At 36.3% G+C, this 12,486-nt stretch overlaps 1 protein-coding gene across 1 annotated transcript in view; it reads left to right on the top strand.

The window, feature by feature from the left end:
• The first annotated feature begins 544 nt into the window (after positions 1–544).
• Positions 545–12,486, top strand: part of LOC126961625 (selection and upkeep of intraepithelial T-cells protein 1) — a 196,394-nt gene continuing 184,452 nt past the window's right edge. The window contains exons 1-4 of the mRNA XM_050802173.1: positions 545–601; positions 3,065–3,122; positions 5,607–5,687; positions 11,002–11,349. Coding sequence (XP_050658130.1) covers positions 3,065–3,122; positions 5,607–5,687; positions 11,002–11,349 — 487 coding nt within the window. The 5' untranslated portion in view covers positions 545–601. The remainder of the gene's footprint in view (positions 602–3,064; positions 3,123–5,606; positions 5,688–11,001; positions 11,350–12,486) is intronic.

The raw sequence follows: 12,486 nt of genomic DNA, 5'->3' as shown, positions 1-12,486 counted from the left end.
TCCTCAGCCTGGAAAGACTACTCTGATCCCTTTCTTAACTAGGCTTAGCAGGTAATTTTATTTCAAGACTTCTCTTAGCCATTATCACCTTCCTAAAGCCTTCCCTAAATGCTTAATCTGAATTTATTGCCTTTTATTTGTGCTTCCACAGCTTCCCTCTTTTCCTTTTTAGGTACAAGTACAGCATTCAAAATAAACTAATCACAACCATTTTGTTCAGCACCCATTACATGAAATATGTACATCAGATTACATCTTGCTTTCCTTCATAATGACATGTGTCATGTTAGTACTTGCATACTACCAGGTGTGATCACTGAAGCTGAACAAAGAGTTCTATGCACAGATTGAAGCAGTCAGTCCCCTGGAAATTTCCCTTGGACTGGAACATAAGATTCAGGCTGGCAGACTCAGATTCGCTGAGTCTGACAGCAGAGGAAGGGGCTTTGCTAGGCAGTTTGCCTGATCCCCACATGACTCTGGAACATCTAGCCCTAGCTACAAGAAAACTGCTGGAGCACTGTCGAAATTCATGTGACTCAACTGAGACTCATTCGTAGGGACAATAGAGAACTGATTTGGTGTCACCTGGCTCAAGTAGGTGAGTAGATTTAGTAAGATTTAGGGACATAGTTCTCATTTCATTGATGGTCTTCATTTTTATTCCTTTCTCTTCTTTGTGCCTTCTAGGGGGAACCCCATTCCACATTTCCAAGGACTTGACAGTCCTGTATTTGAAGACTAATGAGATTTGGGATTTCAGAAGGATGAGATAAATTGAAAATCTTTAGCCTTCTTCAGAAAAATGCAAATTTTCTTTGTGCATCAGTAGAAATCACTTTGTAGCATTATGTTTTCCCAAATGTTGTTCTCAATTTCTCCATTTCTCCAATCTGTTTTGATAAGGACTAAAGAAATAGTATTCCTATGCATGTTATTCCTCAGTCACATAGTAGTGAGACTAGTCTCCTTTGCATAGTATTCTTTGTAACCAGAATACCTCATCTCTATTGTAGCTAGCTGAGAAGAACAAAATAGAGGAAAGGAGAAATACCTTATTATAGGATAGTTCAGATGAGTTTAAAAATATTAAATGTGCAAAACTGTTGGCTTTGGCTTTTGAAAGATGACAAAGATTCATAGAGAGTATTTTAACCAGTTATCTTTGAAAGATAAGGTGAATATATCAGAAACACATTGATTTTACTTAAAATAAAAGCACAACAGAAAAGGGATGAATTAGACATTGTTTCTATGATATCAGGAAAATCGGTGTGACCATACTGGGTTAAAGACATGCGTACCTTCATTTGTGATCTGACTCACTTTCCTGACAAGTTGAATGTGAATTGTATTAACTTTTATAATCCTTTGATGGCACATTTGCCTTTTTTGTTTAACATTTAAAAATATACAGAACATAAACTTACAAATTTTACCATTTTGAATATTTCATTCTGTAGCGTTCACATTGTTGTGCAACCATTACTACCATTAATCTCCAGAATTTTTCATTTTCCCAGTCTGAAATCCTGTACCTATTAAAAACTAGCATCATCACTTGAACAGCTTCCAAAACCCATATGTAAAATGAGAAACATGTACCCAATCATATCAGGATTCTTATTTGAGAGATTAAAATCTGTGGGTTCTCTATAGCAATGTTTCAAAAGACTGCATTTTCTTTAACCGCTTCACACTTTTTATTCCCTATTTCCAATTTTCATATTGCACTTTTATTCTAATTTTGTTACAAATTACCTTTGGAGAAGTGTGGCACGTAGATGTGGATAGACAAAGAAGATATCCAGCACAGCCCACCACCTCTGCCTCTTACCAAGAGTTTTGCCCCACTCTAGTCTTTTCCTTCAGTGAAAAGTTTATATTTTTACCAAAGGATAGCCCAATCCCATAAGCTACCATATCTTGATGGGTAATATTAATTTGACTGTATTTTCTGCCTGAAACCTAGACCATCACTACCAGTGTTATTCATGTTATCTCTGGCAAAACAAATAAAAAGCCATAGTTAATAAACAGAAAATACAGCTTTTGTAGACTCTGTTGGTCACAAAACTCTAAACTGGGTAATTGTAGGTGCCCTCTTCAGTCACTCATGCTGTGTTCTGTATGTCTCCATCAGCACCTCAGCTAGATGAGGTTCTTAACCTGATGGGATCCTTTTAATCTTTATTTCTTTGGGTCTTAGCCTTTGGTTGTCCTACCTTACTTGGATTGCTTCAGTTTATGTAGATCAGAACTATTGATCAAGGCACCTCTTTGCCCTCTGGAATAGTCTCTCCAGCTCTCCAATGACACACTTTTCTGACTCTTGGTTCAGTGATGTGGGAAGTGCAAAATGGCTAGAGGGCAGTCTCAGCTTCTAATTCATAACTGTATTCCATGGTGGAAACATTTTTCTGTGAGATCCTGGGACCTCCAGCCACACTGAGGTTGAAGATACAAGAAGGGAAGCAAAATTCTTCCAGCAGGTTATAAAACCATGTAGTGAGAGTATCACTTCTCATATCTATTCCTTGCTTTCCAGGTCTATGCATTCTGCCACAGGAAAAATGGCACAATTATTTAGCCACTAGTTTAAGGCATATCCCACATGTCCTATCTGCGCCTATTGGAGGCTCTATGAAGTCAGTTCTATCTGGGTTGTGGGAATGTGGTGAGACTAGGGAATGTCATGGTGTTAAGCCCATTGCTGTGCTTCATTTGCTGTAAAATGATTCTGTTTGTGAGAGACAATGTTGTATAGCAGGGGTCCCCACCCCCAGGCCATGGACTGTTTCTGATTCCATGGCTTGTTAGGAATCGGGCAGATGGCAGGAAGTGAGTGGAGGGCCAGCAAGTGAGCTCTATCTGTATTTATAGGTCCTTCCTTTTGATCACATTACCTCCTGAGCTCTGTCTCCTGTCAGATCAGCAGCAGCATTAGATTCTCATAGGAGTGCAAAACCTATTGTAAACTGTGGATGTGAGGGATCTAGTTGCATGCTCCTTATGAGAATCTCATGCCTGATGATCTGTCACTGTCTCCCACTGTCATGCCCAGATGGGACCATCTAGTTGCAGGAAAACCAGCTCAGGGCTCCTACTGATTCTGCATTATGGTGAGTTGTCTAATTATTTCATTATATATTACAATGTTTAATAGTAGAAATGAACTGCACAATAGATGTAATGCACTTGATACATCACCAAACTAATCCTCCCTTCTCCTAGTCCATGGAAAAATTGTTTTCCATGAAATCTGTCCTTGGTACCAAAAAGGTTGGGGACTGCTGGTGTATGGGATATCATGGGATGAAAGAGCGTTCTGTATGTGTATGAGTTGTTGTGCATGAAGAAGCGCTGCTGGTAGGGACATCAGATCCAATAACAGAGTAAGTATCTGTCCCTTCAAGATGAATGCCTGTCCCATTATAGATGTACCCATCTAACCTACTAGGTTCCTGAAAACTAAAAGTCTTCTGCTACATGTCTCATGGGTAGGAAGAAGATGAGGGACTTTGGAGCTGAAACTTAGACCTCTGCGTTTTTCAAACATATTCTCTATTGTACATTTAGAACTTTATATTTCCCCTTTTCCTTAAGTCCATCTTCTAGGGCAGTCTGAAGAAGGTAGAGGACTGCATAGTCTTTAAAATTACTATTTTTGCCATAGCAACCAAGTCACTTCGTTTTCTTCTCTGTACCTTACATCGCACTTGCAGTTAAACCTGTATCACAATTATTGGCGAATTGCGTAAGTTTGGTGCCATGGCATCCTACACATTGCCCATCCTATACATTAGCTGTGGCCTCCTTGAATACATAAGCAACCCAATTTCAGAATCATATTTGGAGAGTTTCTTTCTGGGAGACACTTTCAGTACCAGTTCCTGCATCAGTCATGGCTCTAATAAATACAAATCAGATGAAATGATCATATTTTGGGGCATTCAAATAAAAGATCATTTACAAATGTGTGAACGAGGTGTACGGAAATCCTATTGCAATATCCTGGAGCTAAAATAAAAGGGTTGTGACCATCCCTAGGCTTGAGGGAGCAGAAGCAGGAAGCAGTAACTAAAACTTAAGGACGATGAGGACTTTTTTATTTTAATGGAAACTATGAGTTAGGATTTGAGTCTGGTTCCAAAGTCCTACTTTTTATCACTCTTAAACAATAAACTTCAATGTACTAAAAATGATGAGTAAACAAATACTTTACCATTCTTAATTTCCTTGTAGTACTCATACTTTATAGTATAGTGTCATTATGACCACTTTATATACAAAAATTCAATCAATTCCAATAATAAATGTAATGAGGAAAAATTATTATTCCTTACTTACAGCTGAATAAACAGAGTCACAGAGTGTGTTATAGTAACTTGCCTAAGCTGATACAACTGAATAGTAAAGACAGTACCATTTTAGGACCTCACTTTTATCCACTATGCATACTACCTCTTAGCCTCTTAGTAGTTCCCTAGCCTAGAGGATAAAGCTTAAATTCATTACCCTGGCATATGAAGCCCTTCACAGTGTGCTCTCTGCCTCACTCCTTAATCTTGCTAGACAAATATATTCCTCAATTTCCCTTGCTCAGTAAGGTTTCTGCATATTGAATCTGGTGTATGTCCTCATTCCCTTTATATTGTATGAGATACCACTTCATTCTTCAAAATGTAGACACCACCTCACTAGTAAAGTCTTCATTTTGTGAACCTTCTCCCTGCCATGATACTGCAGAGTGAATTGCTCTCCAAGGTTGCAAGAACTGCCCACGTTCATAGGATGGCACTTTTACATTGTTGTTACTATCCAAGTGTCTGTTCACTTGCCTATGACCCTGGAATCTAGCAAATTTTTTTTTTGTTGGGGATAAATAGATAACCATCACATTTGTCTGCTGAATCAAAAGCCAAAACATTACAGAACTGATGAAAAACCTTCACATTAGACTAAATATGCAATATTGTATTTTACCATTTGTTCTCCATGGCCATATACACTCATTCACCTGTCTCTAATTGTGAGTTCTTCAGAAGCAGAAAATTCTGAGGGATTGCCACAACTAAAGAAAAGAAAGTCATATTCTCTTATAAAGTGGTTACTTAATTCATTCCATGAGAATAATAGAGCTAAATTTGTCTTTAAATTTTTCTTTGAACCTAAATGTAGCTAACTGTGGCAGATGTTTAGGCTACTAAGGTTTTGGAGAACAGGACCTACTCCCTAGATCTGCTGCCACTTTCTCTGGAGAAGCAGGTCACCTGATGAAGTTTACAATACCAGAAGACAAATGACGTCTAGCCTGGGAGGAAGAAATCCTTTAATGAGAAAGACACCTCTGACTGGACTTGGTCATTATATTAAACATCTTAAAAGTGGAGTTACCAGATTTAGAAAATAAAAATTACATGATGCCCAAGAAGTATTTATACTAAAAAATTTACACTGCCTATCTGAAGTTCAAATCTAACTGGTAGTTCTACGTTTTTTCTGGTAACTCTGAGAGTTAATTACTGCAGGAAGATGTGGAGATACGTGATTTCTGTGACATATTAATCCTGTTCTCACGGAACCTGCCTAATTTCTTATTACAGGTATAATGGAAACTGCAGGGCTATCTTTCTCCAGATACTTTGTTGTTATGAATCTCCTCCAGATGACAATACCAAGTTCAGGTATGACTCTCTCTTACCCTTGTGGGTCTTGGCAATATGAAGTGTGCCAGAAAAAGCAAGGACCAAACAAAAGGAATAAATTCTTGAGCATTGTTCCTTAGGTTTAATACAGTTATGTAATGAGGACATGTACTGTAAGAATTGTCTTATGGTTAGGAAAAACTACTTCTAATCAGCAAGTCTTTTTCATGTACCCAGATTTGTGTTAGGTTCCAGGGAGAAAACAAACAAACAAACAAATGAAGAAGTCCTAATATTTGCCCTCAAGAACTCAATATTTGTATTGAGGAGACATGATTTACTTATATCTTATACAATGAAGAAGCTGCTCAAATTGTGGTCCATATTGGAATCCATGTGAGTTATCTGTACAGTAAGATAAGCAAAGACACAATAGGCTGGTGGGACCTTGATAGATGATGAAAATTTGCAGTGGAAGGTGATCAATGCAAAGCAGATATAAATATAGTTTATTTAGAGACAAATACATTAAAACCCTGAACCAATAAGTGGCACACAAGATTTAAAATTTCTGGCAAAAGCTACTTGTTACATGGCACACATCTTACTGATGCATATTTGGGTAGTTTCCAGTCTTTGGCTAATAAAACAAAAGCTGCCACAAACATTATGCACATGTATTTTAAGCATATCTATGTGTAAGAATGTAGGAAATATTTCTAAGAACAGAACTATTTGTCAAGGCTATGTGCTGTTTTTATTATATTAAAAATATTATTCTGAAATAGTTACCAATGTACCTGTCCACCAACAGCATATGTGAGTTTTTCAGGTGGTTGTTACCGGTATCAGGATTTTTTATATTTTCCAAACTTACAGACGAAAAATAGAAACTCATAATGATAATATTTTACTTGTTTATTGAGTTAGGGTGGCCTTCCTTCCTCTCAAAAAATTGTATTCATTTTATCTAAACTGCCCACTTAATGGCCTTACTTCACATTTCCTTTGCATTAAACTTGCACACATTACAATTCGCTTTTTGATCTGTCAACTTTTCCATGTATTTTTGACCAGTTTATAACTCAATGGACTTGTGAATTATATTTTGGATGTGCAGAATTTTTTGGTTTTGATTTTTGATTTTATTTTGTGAATTACAAAATTTCCCCCAAGTTTCCATTTATTTCGCTCTCCTTTTTCTCCTCATGGACTTTTAAAATTATTATAGACTTTATTTTCTATAGAAGTTTTAGGTTTACAGAAAAATTGTGCAAAACGTATATAGAGTTCCCACATAACCCCTCTGCCTCTTCTCTACCTGCCCCCCTCCCACAGTTTCCCCTTTTTGTTAACCTCTTTCATTTGTGTGGTATATTTATTGAAATTAATGAACCAATATTGATAGATGATTATTAACTAAAGTCCAAGTTTATGTTAAACACTCTGTGTTCTACCTTTCTCTAAGATTTAACAAATTGTTGTAGAAATGAGCGATGGCGTTTGCATATTGGCCCTTTGTTGCTTGCTTCTTAAATCAGGCTGAGACTCATTAGCTCAAAAGCCCAGGATGCCAAACTGAAATGTTTTCACATCCAGTTGTTGTAAATATATCCCGAACAGGCAGATTTTTTTTTCTGCCATTTTATGTCTTCCTGCTTTGTACACCTTGGGAAACTGCACCCAACATCTGCCAGCTGTAGATAAGAAAAACCTTGTAGTTATATAAACTGCAGCCTGATGCTCTTCAGAGCCCTCTGACCCAGCAGCTTCCTCATGCTGTGAAGTGATGTTATCTAGACACACAGCATCTCCCCTCCCATGCTTGGGAGTGCCTTTGTCCTCCTGCATTCTGGATGGTGGTCCCCTGTGCTTCTATAAGGCCTTATCCTGTAAGAACTGCTCTTTTTGCAACCCTGTCCAAGTGGTGTCCAAATAGAAGCTTTTGTGTGCTACTGCCACCTATGGTCTTATCTTTTTCCTTGATCAGCCTCTGGAATTCTCCAATTCATTATATAAATGTATTATGCTATGCATCCACCATTATAGTATCATACAATATAATTTCACTATCATAAAAATGTCCTGTGCTTCACCTGTTCATTCCTCCCTTCCCCTGAAACCTGGCCAATTACTGCTCTTTTTGCTCTCTATAGGTCTGACTCAGAATGTTGTACAGTTGGATTCATACAGTATGTGCCCTTTTCAGACTGACTTATTTCACTTAGTAATATGTATTTAATCTTCCCACGTATCTTTTAATAGCTTCATAACTCATTTATTTCTATCACTGAGTAATAGTTCATTGTATGGACTTACCATAGTTTGTTTATCCATTCTCTTACTGAAGCACATATTGACTGCTTCCAATTTTAACAAGTATTAGAAAAGGTTCTTTAAGCATTTGTATACAAGTTTTCATTGGATGTGGTTTTCAACTTATTTGGGTTTACTTAGGATCACAATTTCTAGATTCTATAGTAATCTTATATTTAGCTTTGTAAGAAATTATCAAACTGTCTTCCAAAGTTCCTATACCATTTTGCACTCCCACCAGCAATAAATGAGGGTTCTTGTTCCTCACATCCTTGTTTGTATTTTGGATTTCAGCCATTCTTATAATAGGTTTAGGTTAGTATCTCGTTGTTTCAATTTGCAATTCCTAAATTATGTATAATTTTGAGCATTTTGATATCTTAATTTGCCATCTATGTATCTTCTTTGATAAAGTATCTGTTCAGATATTTTGTCTAGTTTTTAATTGTGTTGTTTGTTTTTCTACTGTTAATTTTTACATTCTGCACACAAGTCCTTCATAAGCTATGTCTTTTGCAATTTTTTTCAGTCTGTGGCTTGTCTTTTTCTTCTCTTAACAAAAGCTTTTGCAGAGCAGACATTTTTAATTTTAATGAATCAAAATTTGAAAATAATGAATTAATATGTGATCTGTTGTACCTTTTCTATACATTCTTGATCAGTTTGAAATTCAATTTACTGACTTATTTTTATGTTGTGCTTCTCAGCTGTTTCTTCTTCTCATAGTGTCCAAGTCTATGTTTGCTTAGTCAGAGTTTTCTAGACCACACATCAAGATTATAACAACTTTTTCTATTTATTTTATATTTTGAAACTAACCCATGCAAAATGATTTCTTATATAAAAATTGAGATTACAATCTGACATCATTTTTTTAAATACCTAGGTTTTTTTTTTATTTATTAAGTAATCAATCTTTCTTCAGATACCCCAGACGTTATCTTTGTCATAAGCCAAATTCCTCTAAGGATTTGCATCTCCAAACTCTGTCCCATTGAACTTTCTTCTCATAGGTTAATTACAGAACTTTTTTAAAAAAGATAGTATTTATATAACTAATTTAAATATCTTGTAGAGATATTCTCTGCTCAGTGTTTTTTTAATATAATTTTTCTATAAAAAGTTTACAAACATATTTTCTTTTTTGACGTATTTCAAAGGTATTTTTATTTTCATGATCTCAAATTGTTATATCAATTTATGTGTGCTGTATTGTTGATTTTAACATGAAATGTTCTAATATTTCCCATTATGCCTTTGAAAGTTTTTCTTTCTTTTTCTTTATTTTCTCTAAGATTGTTGTAAACCTGAAAATTTAATAAAATATGTATTATACAACCTTAAGAATATATCAATTATATGTCTAGTTAGATATAAAAACTGGTATGGAATAACAATGAAATGATTTTACCTTGCATTATTATTATTATTTTAAAATAGATATAAAGGTAAATGTGACAATTAGCTTGTAATCACTCTATATGTGATATTTTGCCTGTTACATATGCATTTAAAACACTCAAAATAATCAGTGTTTTAAATATGTAATTGGAGTTTAATTGATTAAGGCACTAAAATTTGCAGAGTCTGCAAAATATCTCAAGCACTGATCCTAGCAGCAGTGTAGGGAGGGTCAGAATGTTGTAGCTTCCAGCTGCATGACTCTTTAACCTTAATTTCTAATCTTGTGACTAATGTTAGTCCTACAGAGGCAATCTAGTCCCCAGGCAAGAAGGAGACCTGCTTTGAGAAAGGACTGTTATCATCTTACTTTTAAACTATAAACTATAAAGAAGTTTCTCCCAAAGTTAGCTCAGCCTATGTCCAGGAATAAACAAGAACCACTTGGGGGTTAGAAGAAAGATGGAGGCAGTTATGTTAGATGTCTTTCACTGACTCAGGCATAATTCTGCAAAAACAGTTTCACTTTCCTCAATGAGTGGGGCAAGGGACCAAAATGGAGAGTCTGAAATGTCCCCTCTTCCCACACCTTATTGTAGTCAGGGACTAAATATCAACTTTGAGAATTTCTGAGCCTCAAAGAATATCTGTTACAGCCAAGTGGCATCACAAGCAGAAAACAACAAATGAAACATCCTAACCTGTGGACATTTGCAGGGGCAGGTGGTGATAGTTTAAAACATCTTGCTGGTAAAATCCAAGAAAATAGAGAGATGCAATGTGTTAAGCACAGTGCTTCCATAATAAGAGGTTGCGAAGAATAAGAGAGGTCAAATTAAACATAGAATGTGTGAGAATTTTCCAGAATTTAAGAAAGACAAGAATCATCCAATTCAAGAAGCAGTATGAAAGAGCCAGAAAAAGACAAATGCATTCATACATGGATTCATTATAGTTAAAATGGAGTAAATTTTAAGAACTGCCTGAAAGTATGTTTAGAGTAAATGAAATAATAGAATGAAGAGGAGCAATTATTATATTGGTGGTAGTAATTTTTTTTTATTTTAAAAGAAATGAAAACCATACAGCAACAATGGAAACCATTTTTCATATATATATATATTTTTTTTTTGGAGACAGAGTCTCACTCTGTCGCCCAGGCTGGAGTGCCATGGCGAGATCTCGGCTCACTGCAACTTCTGCCTCCTGAGTTCAAGCGATTCTCCTGCCTCAGCCTCCTGAGTAGCTGGGATTAAAGGCCTGTGCCACCAAGCCCAGCTAATTTTTGTATTTTTTAGTAGAGGTGGGTTTCACCATGTTGGTCATGCTGGTCTTGAACTCCTGACCTCTTGATCCGCCTGCCTCGGCCTCCCAAAGTGCTGGGATTACAGGTGTGAGCCACTGCCTCTGGCCCATATTCCTTAAAGGAAATAATTTCATGAATTTCCATTCAAACAAAGTGCAAAGTAAAGGTGTTTTCAAGGAAAAGGGAAAACAAAAGAATTTACTCTCAGTAAGATGTGTGTGTGGGGAGTGTGTGTGTGGGTGTGTCTATATGTGTGTGTGATATAATAATTCAAATGAAAATTTTGTCTCAGTCCATGTCTCACCCTTTGGTTGCTGTCTGCCTTCCCAGAGCAATTTACAGTGAATAGCTTAGAGAGGCCAGTCTTGGCTGCACTGGGTGGGAATGTTGAGCTCAGTTGCCAGCTGTCTCCACCACAAAGCGCAGAACACATGGAGATACGCTGGTTCCGGAGTCACTACACACGACCTGTTTACCTGTATAAGGAGGGTAAAGACCTGTATGGAGAAACTATCTCCAAGTATGTGGAGCGGACAAAGCTCCTGAAGGAAGCCATTGGAGAAGGTAAAGTGACCCTCAGGATCCTTAATGTCAGTGCTGATGATGACGGGCAGTACCACTGCTTCTTCAAAGATGGAGATGTCTATGAAGAGGCCATCGCAGAAGTGAAGGTCACAGGTAAGGATGGATCCCTGTGAGTTTTCTATGCATCCAAGATTCTCAACCTGTATGAGGCTGAGTATTAGGAAAATTCTCACTATTTCTATTTTTCTCTTATATGGTCTGGTTAACAAGGTCAAATTCATGAGTTTAGTGTTTGAATTAGAAGGAGTGGAGGATCAAGAATGAGAATTATGCCTGTGCAGACATCAAAACTATCAGTAAATACTGTCTGCTTTTTTACGTCTACATATATTGTTAGACTGCTAAAAAATTAACAGAATCCTTTTAAAATTCGTTATAATCCTTCTAGCTATTTCTGGCAACACTTTAGTAAAACCTGACTTTTGAAAGTACCTGAATCTTTACAATAGACTCCTTAATGGTAATTCTTATTCTGATTTCTCCCTGAATCAACTCACTGATTACCTAGTTACAGATTCACTTTTCGAAATGTGTTTCAAAAAGGCTTCACCCACTATCTTCAAAGTTCTACAATATATATACTATATAGATGTTATTTGCAAATACAAAGCATTTAAGCAAATCACCTCACACTTGAAGTATTCTGAATGACAGAGAAATGGAGAAGAGATGGAGGACTTGAAGCAAACCAAGGGCTTCACAAATGTGAGGACACATGTGGAGGGATACAGGGCAGTCACATTTAACATCTTTACTGGATATTATGTGACACTCAATTCTATAGTCTACAGTTGAGCTATCCAATATGATATATATTAGCCACATGTGGCCATTTAAATTCATCTGAAAATTAAATAAAATTAAGCATTCAGTTTTTCAGTCTCAATGGCCACATTTCAGGTGTTTAGTCATCTCATGTGGCAAGCAGCTACTGTATTAGAGGGCACACATATTTCCATCATTGCAGAAAATTTTATTAGACAGAGCTACTCTAGAGTCACGGTTTAAATCTCTGTTCATTCTTTCTTTGCCCACATATTAGGCAAGACTTATGTCCCAGGTAAATCCTGAAAATTTCTTTTTTCTTACCTATTTTCTCTAAAGCCTTATCTATTTTCTCTAAAGTGGTATGTATCATATTTTGAAAACACTAATGTATTACGTATTTTTAAGTAAAACATATTGCATGTAAAAATATCTATTGTATGCAAAATATGTGAAAGTTAAAGT

The sequence above is a fragment of the Macaca thibetana genome, chromosome 1, assembly GCF_024542745.1.
Source record: "Macaca thibetana thibetana isolate TM-01 chromosome 1, ASM2454274v1, whole genome shotgun sequence".
Lineage (NCBI taxonomy): Eukaryota > Metazoa > Chordata > Mammalia > Primates > Cercopithecidae > Macaca > Macaca thibetana.
The sequence above is the reverse complement of the archived record's forward strand: the minus strand, read 5'-3'. Positions and strand labels throughout refer to the sequence as shown.